Consider the following 15603-nt stretch of genomic DNA (forward strand, 5'->3'; position numbering starts at 1 on the left):
GGATGAAAAGTGATAGGACATACCAAACACCATTTATTAAGGGAACACTATTTTACCTCCCGCTGCCCCAATTAAAAATAGGCAATATATCATGTGACTGATTCGATTTCTTTAACAACTCCAAAATGTATCTGTTCTAGATTAGCTTTTTTGTGTGGTTGTGTATATGGACGAATATCAGAATTTGTAAATACGGTGAGTGGGTTTCAGAGCAAAGAGTGCAGAATGGCTATAGAGCCCTAGATGAGGCTCACAATGATTATTACCCCTGTGGGAACTTGTCAAGAGCGGATTGAAAACCCTCTCAGCTTGGGGTCAGAGGTCTACAAGGGAGGTCTCCAGAGCCACTGCGATCCCAGAAGGGCACGGTCTGCAAATGTGTAGTACCACCTTGCATCACCCTATACCTTGGGACAAACATGTTGGCTAGCTTTTCTCTCTTTTTTCTAGAACCTCCAGAAACACAACACACCACCTGCAAGGCAACGACCCATCTGCACCCCACGTGAACCCAGCTAAAGAGCGAGACCCCGAAAAGAGGGCAGGAGCACCTATGTGCCTTTTCCAGGTCCTAGGCAGTCCGCATATCAGTACAACTTGGAGAGGGAGAATCAGCGAAAGAGGAGCCATAGCTCCAATGCGGCTTTTCCACACACCGCTCCCTAGCCACGTGTGGTTGTAACTAGGGGTACTTGCCTCCTTGTTGTGTGTAGCTTGCTTGCTCTCACTGGAGACTTGCAGTTGCTGCCCTTTGCAGAGTTGTTTGCATCTTTGATCTTCACAAACCTCACAGCTCGTGGCCCACAGTGATTCTTTTTACAACAAAACCCTATTTGACATTGTGCAAGACTTTTGTGCTAATCTTCAAGAAGTGCCTCAGCTCCCCTAGACTTTGCTCAATTGACACTGGCTGTCCTGGCTCCCTGAAGACTCTTCTTACGCTCCGACTGTGTTGATCTGTCCCTCCAAAACGCCATACATACCTTACTTGTATAGCTGTGAAAGGGTTAACCTATATTTCATTGGGGGGTTTAAAAGTACTTACCTGTTTTGAGAAACTTGTTAACCTTTGTTTCGTCCCCTAACCTATTCCCTTTTCCACAATCTCAGTATTGCATTAAGTGTACAAGTGATATATCAATGTCCACAGTGTCCTAACAATTGAAGTCACCTCAGGGTGTAGGAAGTGTGTGTGTGTGTGCGACATCCCAAAAGGGTATCTACTTACTTACTGAAACTGAAGGAGTGTATTGTTGAAGTGTATTTTATTGCTGCCTATTGCCTTTTCTATAGAAGCTGGCTGGCTGAAATCAATAAATAATTATTTTAATAAGAAACCTTGAGTATATGTGTTATTTGAATACCTGTCACTGTGAATCTCCATGTTACACCTCTACAGCTCACATTGACCCCTCTTGTAGTCTTCCCCAGGGTTACTACATACAATCTTGCCTAACAGGAACCAAAATAATTTGTGGGTTGTTCGAGTCAGGTCAGAAGAGGAGGAGATGTCCTACCAAGAAACCAGCAGGAGGAAAGACAGTGGATTAGAGAGTGGAGGAGATTTCTGGAAAAGGTGAGGTACTGGATGGTGAGAGCAGGTGGTACTGTTTGGTGAGTTTGCGTGCATTGGTAGCAAGAGGGATTGTTAGAGAGAGTGTAGGGAGTAGTTGGAAAGGGATTGTAAAGTGAAAGTAGGGTGAATGAGAAGAAGGTAGGGTAGAGTTGTAGCAGTAGTGTGTGGAAGGGAGTAGTTGTTTGAAGAAGTAGTAGTAGTGTGGAGGGAGTGATAGTGTGGAAGATGGAGTGTGGCGGCAGTTGTACAAGGAGTGTGATTTGTACGAGTGGGGGAAGACACGTAGTAGGAGTGAAGGCAGGTGGAGTTGGGGAGTGTGGAGTAGGAGAATAGAGGAGAGTATAGAGGGATGGAGAGGAAGAACAGTGCATCAGATGAGGACAGCGGAGTGGGCAGAGTGTATGAAGGCACATCTCAAATCCCTGGTAGAGACTAACCAAATGGTAGTGTAGGGCAAGTTTAGGAAGACCCTAAGGCAGTGTATACAAGGAAGCCAATTCCCTATACACTCTCACAAACAGCCATTTAGAGACTATAGACGGGGGGGGGGGTCAATATTCTCCATCTACTAACCCGGCAAATAGGGATGCCTAGGTTAGAGTGGGAAACACTTCTACTAGATGAGATAGAAAGACGGCCGTAACACTGTGATAAATCACATGTTATAAACCCTTGAACCAAGTCTCGAAGTGGAGTATTCTTTGAGTCATCTTTGACAATGGGTAAAAATAACAGAACCCGGTTAGTGCTTCGAAGCTGGACCCACAGGTTACAAGTAGACTACCTAAAAGATGGATACAAATCTTTGTGTTGTAGGTTCCTTATCAAATCCATACAACTATTACATGAGTCATAAATAAATCCAAGGGCTTGTAAGGTAAACTTATTCAACATGCTCCTGCCATTCGAAAACGAGAAATACACCAAACACGTTACGTAGACCAGAGCGCCTAGTTTTATAATGCACCAGCTGGAGGAAGTAAGAGTCCTAGGGAGTAGTATCTGCAAGGACAACTTAGCCTTTCATTCTCCCAAAGCAGAAACAATTTGCACTGCATTTGATTGAGTAATAACATTGTTTACAAAACATCCCTGAAAAGCACTTTGGATAAAAGCCCTGCAATACTGATATTCATCACTCACTGCGACAGCGGCAACATGCAGAGTGTAGAGCTCAAACACTTGTTTCGTAAGAAAATCACTTTCCAAGAGAAAACCCGTCTTTCATTTAGTGCAATGGGTTCCTGGAAAAATGGCAATCTCCAGAAGGATAAAGCTCTGCCCAACTGGTGTCCTCCTTCAGTGGGGGGCGTCCAGAAATGCCTGTTAGGGACCCTTCAGGTACAGTTATATATCTGTTGCCATGCAGCCTACCTTCACGTAGTGTTTACTTTTCAGGATGCGCAGGAGTTCCCGCACTGGAGCAGAATAGGTGAATTCTGCAGCTATTTCCAGGTCCTGGGAAGAGAGGACAAAATAGATTTTACTAAGGATCCCATTTCCTTAACAGGACACAGACAAAATAGACAGAAGTGCACTTCAGGTTCATTTGGAATCTTACCTTTCTCAGCATTTTAGCAAACCCAAGAGCTTTGGAGGCCCGCTCTCTGGCCTCATGGAACAGCTCTTTAAGTGCCCGACTAGTTTCTATAACAGATCTTCTGTACAAAAACAAAAAAAACAAAGCATGTAGTAAGTTGCTCAACATACAAGTTAAACTGGTATGCAGTCGAAATGAGAAAGAATAGGTTCTCTTAATCAAGAGCACGTCGACTATTGCAGCAATAAACCGTATACTGGGTGCTTCTCTTTCATCTTACATATCTGAAGACCATACAACCAGTTTTATCATCAGAAGCAACGCTAATCAACCAATGACATCAATTTGCTAAAAGATTTGACTGGCCCCAGCTTTCCAACGGTTGCCGTCAAAAAAAGTATCCATGTTGCCATAACTATGAGCGAGCACCTTCACGCTTAATGGTCGGAGCACAGTCCTCCAGCTACCCAATCTTTAGAACTACAAGGGCTTCAGGGATCTGTGGGTCAGAGCGTCCTGTCGACCGTGAATGGTTTGTGAAAAATGGTGGCCCTGGCTATTGACTACAGCCCCAGTGTGGATGGGCACTAACAAGGCTCTAGGCCAGGGATCTGCAACCTTTGGTTCTCCAGGTGTTTTGGACTACAACGGCCATCAGCCCTAGCCAATGCGAGGGATTACAAGAGCTGTAGTCCAAAACACTTGGAGAGCTGCACGTTGTAGTCCCTTGCCTTAGGACTTCAAAGTAAGTGACAAAAAAAATCAGGCCTCAGGGATTCTGCCCCCTTCCACGCACTTTCCCCCCTTGTTCCCTTTTTCCATGCACTTGCGCGTTCTTAATGTCACTGGGCCTTGTAAGTTCATTGTTTATGTTGTTCTCCATTGTTCCCCTCCCTTTGCTTGGTCGCGCTCTGAAATACTTGTGTATGAGCGCGATATAAATAAAATATCATATAATATACCGGATTTCTTCGGAGGCACAGCTGTCATCTGCGCTGGCCCAGAACTCATCACAGCTCTCCTGCAGACCAGAGTCTAAAAACTTGCCAGTGGATTTCAGCAGCATTCCAGCAATATCGCTGCATAGACAAGGAGGGGCAGGGTGGGAGAAAACCAAGATTTATTCATTTTGCTGGCAATGTGCATGTTTGTAAGTACAAAATAGACTATGCATAGAAAGCTGCCATAACTATAACTTATTTGCCGGCCAGAAACTTTGCCACAGTATACCCCTCATTTTATTTCTAAGGGATTCCCTTTTGAAGTACATCACAAAGCATGGCTCCATTGGCCACTCACGCAGCATGGGTTCACCCGAAAGCCTTTTCCTCAAACGCATGGCTGATTTTAAGGGACTTGTAGTTCAAAATAAAAATGTTACATACACAGTAAATCTATTCCAAGTTGTAAGCACTTGCATTTTGTCCCGTTTATTTTTATACTTTATATCATTTTATACTTAACTTCCATTAAATGGATTTGGCATTGGAAGAGCTCTCCCCCCCCAGCTAATGGGCAACAGTTTAACAAAATGTACCATGCCAGTCGAACAGCCGCCTGGAACTAAAACGTTAATCAGAACTTGGAATCTGCTAGCACCGGAGCCCTCGCTACACTATTCCGCTCTAGGACCCTAATAGCTCACTCACACAGTCAACTCTTGCACACAATGGCAATATGCCCATGAAATACCACAACAGAGCAATGCCACTGCTCACGGCTCTCGTTCTACATCCCGCTCAAGGCGGTGGCGAACCTGGTCTCAAAGCGCCAACTTCCATTTGTTTGATCTTGGGCTCTCCCCCCTCCAGGTGTGACATACAACCAAGGGTTGCATTGTACGAGGGACTGATCACATGACCACTTGAACACCATTTGAGAAAAGATTCCTTCCAGACTGTGGACCACAAAAAGAGGAGTTGGGAGGACCCAGGAACCCTAGGAAGGACAAGGTGATCCAGGAAGGAGTACCATTCCATACCCCGGGAACCCAGAAGATAAATGGAAACCAGACCTTCCACCACAAGTGGATAAATGGAGAACGGGCCATTCAAATGCTACTGTCCCCTGTCCTTTCACAGTAGTCCAACCATGATAAAGGAGCGGCTGGGACATGTGAGAAAAGGATACGGGTTCTGAAGGAGATCCTCGAGTGACTCAAAGGAGATATCTTCAGATTTAAAATGCATTTAAAGTCACGTGTACTGAGGCAACACCAACGTCAGCAATAGTAGCGTGACTACTGGAATAAATCCAGTCTTGTTTCTTGATATTTCCTTGAAACTTTGTGAAATTCCCTTGAGTCAGATTTAATGGGCCTGACGAGTTTGAGCACATGACATTGGGAGTCAGTGGTAATACTGTATCAAGTGGTCCTCCTGATGAAGACGTTATTCCATTCATATTTTTCAAAACGTCAAAACCGGTAGAGAAGAAGATCCGGGGATGGATTTATCATTTTTTGTTAAATGTACCCACTCCGTGGAATAGAGCACATTTTTGGTCAATGGTTGTGCTGACACACATTTGATGTGGACAAGATGAAGTATTCAAGACCATGTGGGGCTAATTTATGTGCTACCACATATGGATTGTACTAAAAAGATTTAGTCAATTAAAAGTTTTTACTGTGAGTGAATGAGGTTGATTGTTTTGAGTTGTAAATGATGGATTGACTGTTGGGGAACGATGGTTGTGTTAGGTTTTTATCACCTGGTGTTTTGCGCTCCTTTACAATGTTAATGTAATTTAATGTGTGTGTATTAATTAATGATCAACTCATTTTTGAAAATATTGTATCTTAATAAATACATTTTTGATACCTTTAAAAATAAAATAACCTCTGGACAATTTTTCAGTAGATTGTTATACAACCAAGTGTCGCCTCCACAAACCACTTAAAATGATACCTGCCCAGAGGATTTCAGGACTTCTGGCATGCATACAGCAACACCTCGGGATTCACATCCAACTCCCTCGGTTTCCTAAATACAACACAGTGCCACCCCTTTTTTACAGGTTGACCTGTAGCGAGGCAGCTAAATGGCAGAGGGGCAATACAAGAGCACTTCAAATTTCAATATAAAAAACAAAAAACTACCAAAATTATTAAATAATCCAAAATTCAGCTTCTGGCCCGTTCATCAATTCCCACAAACAGAACAGCTGGATACCAAGTACTTCAATTCTTTCTCTCCACATTCTGCATCCACAGCTCTTTGTTTGGTTTGCCTGCTAGGTGAGGTCCCACAAAGTTATACTAGCAAGGCCAGAAGTGTACTTTTATCCACTACATTACAGGCAAGTTACATGCACTGCATACGCCAACACCTAATTTCCGCTGGTGCTCAATCAGTGCCCTGACACGCTTTATAAAAAATCAACAACGGCGCTCCATCTCCAAACTCAATGCCTCCTCCAAGGTTGTGCTTATTGTAATGAAGGTCCATGATCTTCAGGCCAATTCCCCGTCCATATTTCTATAGTGCAATAGTGATACTCACAGCATGGACCGCTTCTTGTGGGATAATGCGGAAAACCGAAAGGAAACCATCAAAAGGCCTACATTTAATGCAAACACGTTTTTAAATGGTTTACTATTCAAAGGTTCACAGGGGGGGGGGTAAAGCAATTGAGAGTGAGAAATGCAAATGTACTTTTTCTCGTGATAATCTTTGCTAGGGGGGGGAAGAGAGATGAGGAGTGGTCTTGGGAGGATAGCTCAGGGGCAACGTGTTTGCCTTGGAATCAAGACGAAGCGCAGCAACACAGGTTCGATCCCCGGGTCCGCGCTTAGAAACCTCTGGGTATTAAGCACGTTATAAAAAAACCTATCCTATCATATATCAACGGAGGAAGAGCACCGCAAGCATAGCAGATTATAAGGTGGCAAGATGCCACAAGCAGGGTGCAAAACGTGCACTCTCCACGAGCTACTGGCTAGTGATATTTCAATCTTGGCAAGTAAGGAATGGTTCGCTATGTGTATTTAACAAATTGAGGTGGCAAGTGACTTTTTTAATGGCTGGCTAGTAGCTCGCAACTTGGATTTTTACCCCTTGCCACAAGAAATGGGGGTAATGGGAAAGGCAGCCAGTGGGGTGACAAAAAGGATCTTCTATTCAAAAACAAAGCAGAGGGCTGCTGCAAATCGATTCCCCAGACCAAAACAAAGCAGCATCAGAGAAATTGACGCAAAGGCATTGATGTTTGTAAAATCAGTACATATTGCATCCCCATTTTAACATGCACTCCTTCATATTTATAAAAAAAAGCACTTGTACTAATAACAGGTGTGTCTAGAACAATTCTGCCTGCAGCTAGAATGCACCATTGCAGAGGAAAGCACCCAGACAACACCAATTTAGTTTCTCCTTCCTCATCAGATGAAAGGAAAATGCGTATTTAATTATCAGTGCCTTCATCCAACAGGTCTTTGCAATTTTGGAAAATTTGGCCAGTGACAATCCCTACCAGAACAGCTTGCCAGCCTGAGCTTCGCCCCCCCGGATATAGGGAGTGATTTCTTTGGTGAAGTTCCATTCTTCCTCAAGTAGATTTTTTAGGCTGTGAGAGGCTTGAGGTAATTGCTGTAACATTTGGATCCAGCTTCGCATGTAATCAAAGTAAACCTGCAAAAAAAGAATCACTCAGTTCAAAACACATATTATACTTTACTGTAGTTAAGTGCAGGGTTACTCACTATTTGGCCAACAGATGTTTTGGACCTCATCTCCCATCAGTCCTATCCAGTATAATTAGTAATTATGGATCATGGGAGTTGTAGCCCAAAACATCAGGGGCGGGGCAGATCTTGGGTGGCCATGATTTAGTGCACGGAGTAAAGCATGAGCCATCTGGGAGCGAATAAGATGCAAGGATGGAGAAGGTTCTTACCTGCAACTCTTGTTCTCCTGCATTGGTATCTTTCATGCCGCATCCGTCCACCCAGTTAAGTAAAAACCATACTTTCATTCCGGGCGGCGGTCAGCACAGGGTCAGAATCTGAAGGGAAGAGGAGGAGGAGGGACTAGGCTCTAGCTACTCGAGGTCCCATTGGTTGAGATCAAATCCACCCATAAAAAGGGTGATAGGCTACAAATGAGAGGGTCTTCTTGCTTTTAGAGAGGAAAATCTAAAGGTAACCGTTCCCTTCTTCAGCCATAATAATTAACACCAGATGATATGGGAAATGTCCACCTCCTTCATGCCACCAGCAGCAGAAGGATTGATGTTGCACATCCCAGTTACACAAATGTCTCCTTAGATCACTTACAACATTCTGAGATTAGAGTCAATCTAGTGCGGAGGGTGATCATGAATTACGTGCTGTACAGGAAACATTGGACTTGGGGAGTTTAACACAAAATAACAATAGTTCTTCTAAATAGTTATTCTAAATGTGCTCAGGTTGCTTACCAGTTCCATGGGGAGTTACGGAGTGAGTGGGACACCTTACTGTGACAAGGTTACAGCAGTGCAGAAAGGGAACCGGAAGAATGGAGTGGCGGTGTAGGGGGGATGGGGTTTGCGGGGGGTGAGCCCGGTGCCTCTCGAAGAGTTAGAAGCAGTGGGATTAACAAAAACCAAAACTGTTATGGATGGTGAGACAATGATGTATATGTGATCGAATGGGCCTGGCTACAGGTGACAGATGGCACAAGGCACCAGTGGGGAATACATTGGACAGTCTCTTTCCTCCCCCCCTCCCCTGCCACCCATATGGCACTCTCTATCTCCCCTATCTATTCTAACTGCTACTATATCACCTATCCTATCCTATCTCGCTCACGAAGTCTGGAAGATAAAAGCTTAAAATAGTTCTCCTGTCCTCTACACCAGGCCTACCTATTGCCGACACCTATGTCAAAGCTACTTCCAGGCAGACTACTACCGACATCTTTTCTGTCCCCTTCCCGGACCTCTGGACTCCACACTTGGTCTCTAAACTCTACCCTTTCTCCTCTTCACCCTCAAATGGTGGCACTAAATGGGAAGTACTTCTATCCTCTAGGTGCAGGGTTCGAAATTGCCAGGAGCTGGGAGCTTTTTAGCTCCTGGTTATAGCCAAGGGGAGCCTGGTTAGCTTGAAGCCAACAGCTACCAGGAGCAACTTTTGAGTCCTTGGGCAAGTGGCGCCATACAAACCCAGCTATGTGATATGAACTATGTATGGTTGTGGATGTATATAAAGAATGATAAAGCACACTTAAGGAACAATTAAAGCATATTGGATAATATGAAATTAAATGGACAAAAAGTTAAGTTTGCACTTTGCACAAAGTCTTACCAGCTCCTGGTTCCCCAGAGGTAGCTCCTGCCTAACTGGTTGTGCCAGATACAGAGGAGCTGCTTTTTGCTCCTCGTCAACAAATCCCAATTTCGATCCATGTAGGTGCATCATTGCCGTCTATCACCACGGCACTATCATAACCCAAGGTTCTCAGCCTACTCTCTCCTTGACCGGCGCCTGCCCTCTCTCATCAACTTTCTCCCTTCTCCTGCACATACTAATAACTCTTGCAAACATGAGTGCGGTAAAAATAAGGGATATAGATTCCAGAGGATTTCCAGAAATACAACCCGCAAGCACAGTCACTTAATGCCTGTTGTAAGCAACTGGCTGGAGGTAAAGTGAGGAGTTCCCCTATAATGTCATAACTAGTTGACAAAGACAGGCAGACAGAGAAAGAGAGACAGGGACACACGTGCCAATTACAGTGCCAAGCTACTGGATTTAAACAAACTCAAGGCGTAATTTAAGGGCTCACTCTGGAAGCAAGTAAGGCGCACAGTGTGTAGTAAAATGGCCACACATGGTGCAGCCATGACTAAAGCAACTTTGCAAATGACCAGAACCTGGACACATTGTCATGACCAGGATAATCTCCCAAGGAGACTTATTTTGTCTGCGTCTCTCCAGGACATTGGGCTATTCTATTCATTTTTAGGGATCAGAACCTTGAATTCTTATTTTCTCCCGGTCAGAGCCTTTTCCCTCCGACATCAACTTGGAGGCTATTGAATACATTTGGAGGTATTCGTTTCGGTGTTTTTGCACCCAAAGCTTGGAGCTGTCTGCCAACCACTTTACGGGATTTGTCTTGTACATTGAGGTTCAAGAAAGACTTAAAAACGTTTCTCTTTGACGAAGTAACAGGCTAATTGTCAGTTCATTTTTTCTTCTTTCTTCTTCTATTCTGGTCTGTCCTATAAGCGCTCTGCAGCCTCAGGGTTAATGGCGCTTTATAAAAATGTGTATAAATATAAAAAATATGAGTCTCAATGGGCCTCATTATGACTCCGGCAGTAGCCATGCCGGGTTGAAACGGAAGGCTGCTGCCGGAGTCATGTTTTTTTCCGGCAGAAAAGGAAACTCCCCATTCCCATTTGAGTCCCATTGGACTATATGGGAATGGGGAGGACGGATACAACAGCACTGTGTGCAACAGTGCCGGTGCATCTGTCAAGGTCTGCAAGCGGGTGCCGTTTCGCCTCCCAGGACCTGGCGGGCGGAAAGCCACCTGCTCGCAAAACTCTAAGTATGCTGGTCCGAAGACAACGGTGCCGGTAGCTGACCGGCACCGTTGTTACCAGACCGGCACAATGTATGTGGTTCTGGTGATACGTGACCTTAAACTAGCAATAGATAGGTCAACCTTGATTTCCTTGGTTTGGTCAGTGTCACTGCCCTAGGAACCCATCTAGCAATAGGTAATGTTTACCTAGTTCCCTTGGCTTGGTAAACTCCACTGCACTTGAATCACAATTCCCAATAAGCAATGCGTCTCTTGTGCATTATCCCTGTCAGCGTCAGTTTGTTTGAAACAAAACACCCACAATACAAAAACTCCTCTGGTTCATTTGACATGGGCGGCGTCAATGGGCCAGGTAAGTGGAGTGGTCAACCCACAACCTACAATGCAATTTTTCTCTTCAATCTCTAAAACATCCTTGCACATTCCGTGGCGGGTTGCCTTTGGTTTCTGGCTTTGACTTTTGCCTCCTTCGATCTCTCCATAGTATATTGGTCTCTCAGCCATCTTGTGTCACCTCTCCATGACGACGCATTCATGGCTTTCTCGGTTTGTCATCTATTCAGCGTTGAATGGGTTGTGGAAACTCCCTTGCTTCCATCTCTAGATAGACATCTTTACTGCAAGCGCAGTCGCAGCCTGTGCTCATCTTTCTGTGGATATGGCTCTAGCTAATTGCTTCCAAGTGCTTGGCACACCGGGCATTCTGGTTCTACTTGTTTGCATTTGTGATTTTGCAGCCTGTTGGCATGTCGGTGCTCGCGTGGTGTATGTAGCCCTCAGCACAACTACCGCCTGTCCACCATGTACTTGAAGTGGCTTGCAGCATGGCTCTCTGCTGCATGTCTTACTCTCCAGTATACTTATCCTCAGCTACCACACAGGCAATGTGACCATAAAGAGTGAAGAACAATTCCACTTCTTCCCGGCTTTGGTAACACAAATGGGGCTAATTCCTCACAATAGATAATGGGGAGAGAACTCAGATATAGGGTTAAAAAAGGGAATTTTAACACTAGATCTAGTGAGGTTTCTTGAACTTTATCTTCTTTCGTTTGGTCCATATGTTTTGAGATTTCCGTACGCTAGCAGAGAAAAAGTTTGCATGGAAGAAAATGAGCAGCCACTTTGGTGGACTATCGGGAGGAGGTATAATGCTGCATACCACATTGATGCCAAGTGGTGAGAGAATCAGAAAGACAGTGCTACATATTAACTTCAGCGGGTTCTTTTGCAATGAAGATTAAAGGATAGTTCCGGGACTTTTTTTTTATTGTTCCTATGGTTCGGCCATGTGTTTTTAAGCATAAATCGGTAGATCGTAGAAAACTTTCCTATGGACCTTACCCGACTTTTCGTCCATTAACGCACTCGAAAACATCCGCCATTTTATGATAATCCTATCATTTCCCCCCATCGCCCTGGCTCACCTGCTTTTGCGGCACTAAATCAAATCCCCCGCCCCTGAGCCTGACATCAGCAGACGCGTACCGCCCATTTCCCGTTTCGTGTCAACAATCGCTGCGCCTCAGCTAATGAAGTGTCGCCATGGAAATGGCAGGACGCCTCTTTCCTCAATAAGTATAAACAGACCGTTTCACAACACACAGCAGCAGATTTTCGAATCCATTCCTCTCTCTGTGTTACTTTGAGTATTCTGTGACTCGTTTCTGTGCTCTGGTCAGCTACCTTCGTTGATTGTAGCCCGTGTGAACAGATACCAGTACCACCGCTATAAATTATTTTACTTTCTTTACCACATAATGGCTACAATAATGCCGTATATGTACGAGCCCGAGTACACCGAGGAAGAACTACTGGAAAGGCAAGCACGCGAAAACGATGGGGATTCGGACGGCAGTTGGGAGGACCAGTCAACGGATGAAGAGCCTGGACCATGTCGCATGGACGGCGTCTCCACCTGGTGCACGTGCAATCGGTGCGAGCTAATGCCAACTGAGGAGGAGAACTGCTGCTGCCGTGAAAATTCCGGGTGCTTGGCCTACATTTCGGAAGGCGAGCCAAGTCCGCAATGCATCACCGAGCTGCCAGAGTTCAGGGAAGCCTGCCTCTCACGGACCGTGTTGAGGATGATGATGGTGCTTATGCACGAACTTCGCGGCACTGTTCGTCCGCGTAATCCGAGTAACGAGTAAGTATACTCTGGTTGTGATGTCAGTGATGCCACTACTATGTCATGGTCGTCTCCCACATATAAAATTACATCTACATATCATTCGAATGCATGTAAATTGGTTCCATATTGTGCATTTTCTAGATAGAATTTTTTTCAAAGCAGAATGACATTTTTTACCTGAATCGACAGTGATAAGAAAGTTTTGTCATTTTAATACAGTTTGCATCTTTCATTTTCACAGGTGGTACAGGCTGGTGGCCTATCGTTGCTTCACTTGGTGGCTTCACGGGAGGCTCGGACACCGCGTTCGGAGAGTAATACCTGCCTGTGCGGTACTTGCCATTAGACATTTCCCCAGCGACAGTGGACAATACCGCGGATTTTCCCTGGATGTGCTGCAACCGCAAATTTACAATGTGTAATGTTTATTATTTATGTTCAATTGAAATTAAGATCCAAAATAAAACCCAATATATATTTTAACAATGGTTGTTTTGATTTGTTCAAGCGTTGGCAATAAAAGGAAGGCCGTTGTATTTTATTGATACAAAACATGGTTATAGGTAAATATGGTTGATCATAATAAATCATCCTTTTGGGCACCGGGTACAGAGATGACCACCTCTGGCCCGTGCCGCCTTGCCACCACAGGCCAGCCTGCTGCTGACTAACTGCCTAGGCATCCAGGGTCTCCAGGGTGAACTGCACCCATATATTCTCCTGGGAGGGTGAGGTATTTATAAACTCACCCCCCTGCCTTCCATGTACTAGATCCTGCAGCCAGCCTCTTACATGCAGTTAGATGGCCTCTCCTTGGTGAGGCCCTGCGGCAAACGAGTCTTGTCTGCACGACCACCGCCCCAATCCACCCCCCGCCCTATCAAAGGCAGTTCGCACCGGGGTACTTGTGCTGGCAACTGGAGCAGTCAGGGAGCGATAAAGGCCAAGAGGTGCCAAAGACCATGTACACTTCAAAGTGGTCTATAGAGCATGGGTTGTTGTTCCCATGTCTACCTCCAGACCCCGTGTCTCCTGCCAAGCATCCCCCCTCACGCTGGACGGCCCCCTGCAATCCACATAAGTGTGTCTCCATTCACGAGTCTTCCTGTGTCTTGTCTGCACGACCACCGCCCCAATCCACCCCCCGCCCTATCAAAGGCAGTTCGCACCGGGGTAATTGTGCTGGCAACTGGAGCAGTCAGGGAGCGATAAAGGCCAAGAGGTGCCAAAGACCATGTACACTTCAAAGTGGTCTATAGAGCATGGGTTGTTGTTCCCATGTCTACCTCCAGACCCCGTGTCTCCTGCCAAGCATCCCCCCTCACGCTGGACGGCCCCCTGCAATCCACATAATGCCACGACATATACACGTCATTCATTCACAAACACACCCCTGTTTCTAATTCTTTATAACCCACTTCATATTTCTAATGAGCACTTCTTTGCGCTTTGCTAGTCAACCCGTGAAGGTGCTGGTTATCTGCTCTTCGTCTCTGTGAACTTCCGTGACCACTTCGAGGAAACCCGTCAGTTTGCAACCTGTGAACTGCTCCCTGTTCTACGACAAGAAACTACTCTGATCCCTGCATCTAACTGTTTGTTCGTCAAGGTAAGGCCATGTACCATAATCATTTTGCGTCCAATTTCTTTTCGTTCAAGACAGTACATGCAAGGAACTAGTCACATGCTCCGAGTTTACATTGGTATTCATAGAGAATTGTTGATCTTTACTTTTCAGAACTTTCCACAATGCCTGCCTGTTCCATTGGCGGTTGCCCTTCGAAGACCCATAATAAATCTGAAGGTACTATAATGCATGTTTTCCCTAAGACAATAGATCAGATAAGAGAATGGGTCCGATATTGCGGATATCTACCGTCTGAGCTTGAAATTCGAGTCCTAGAGGTCTTTGCGGTCAAGAGGGGTGATCGATACCGCATCTGCAGCAGGCACTTTACCTCTGACATGTACTCCACATCATTGCTAATAAAGAAGAACACACCGCGAGCGAGGCGAAAATTGCTCTCAACCGCTATTCCCACTCTATTCGTCCACATCCCTCCACTGGTGAGTCAAGTTTACGTATTTATCTCTTGGCCTTGCGGTAGTGTGTAGCATTAGCTAACAATAATTTCCCCATTTATGTATCCACTCAATATGAAGGCGGAAGATTCTCCATCCGTGTCGTTATTGCAGTCATCAGCCACTTCAAGCGCCCATCGGGTAATCTTACTTGGCTATTCTGCCACTGACTTGTTTTAGGCATGTAAATCAATAGTTTTAATTTATCGTGTAATTATGTTACCTAATGGTACACCCTTGTACCCGTCCTCTAGTCTTTGTTTTCAGTTATAATTATTGTTATCCAAAATAATGCAAGTACTGTCTTTCAGGGAGATGCTGAGGAGTCCAACGTATTGACGACTACCGTTGATGTCACTCAGATGCTCGAGGTACGTTTCAGGACAGTTCCGTCGCCCTCCTATGTGTCTTCTTTTTTCAATTTTGTGTTCATTACTAATGAAAGTCCTATGTTTCAGGGAGTCGATGGAGCATTAGTCCAAGAAGAAGGGGGAGCATGCAGTTACGGGTCGGCGCAACAGCTTGCAGAAGTGTGCACCGCAGTTACATCGTCCCTTGATGTTCTTATGCATTTCGAGGTATGGATACTGACAGTTCGATCAAGCGAAATCATATGACGTGATTACATCCGCTATACTTCCTTCTTTATTAAAGCAAGTACTATGTTTCAGGGAGATGACGGAGCTTCTTCTACAAGAACATCACCCCTAGTAGTTGATGCAGATCTCTGGGT

The 15603-nt window shown here is 45.0% G+C and overlaps 1 protein-coding gene across 5 annotated transcripts in view; it reads right to left on the bottom strand.

Annotated features, from left to right (window-relative positions):
* MAP3K4 (mitogen-activated protein kinase kinase kinase 4) overlaps positions 1–15603 on the bottom strand; it is a 516131-nt gene that overhangs the window by 148538 nt on the left and 351990 nt on the right. For all 5 annotated transcript variants that reach the window (XM_069607700.1, XM_069607697.1, XM_069607696.1 and 2 more), the window contains exons 6-9: positions 7590–7747; positions 4079–4195; positions 3138–3237; positions 2951–3034 (exon numbers count right to left, since the gene is read on the bottom strand). In XM_069607700.1, the coding sequence (XP_069463801.1) occupies positions 2951–3034; positions 3138–3237; positions 4079–4195; positions 7590–7747 (459 nt within the window). The remainder of the gene's footprint in view (positions 1–2950; positions 3035–3137; positions 3238–4078; positions 4196–7589; positions 7748–15603) is intronic.

The sequence above is a fragment of the Ambystoma mexicanum genome, chromosome 4q (assembly GCF_040938575.1).
Source record: "Ambystoma mexicanum isolate Mex_15411 chromosome 4q, UKY_AmexF1_1, whole genome shotgun sequence".
Taxonomy (NCBI): Eukaryota; Metazoa; Chordata; class Amphibia; order Caudata; family Ambystomatidae; genus Ambystoma; species Ambystoma mexicanum.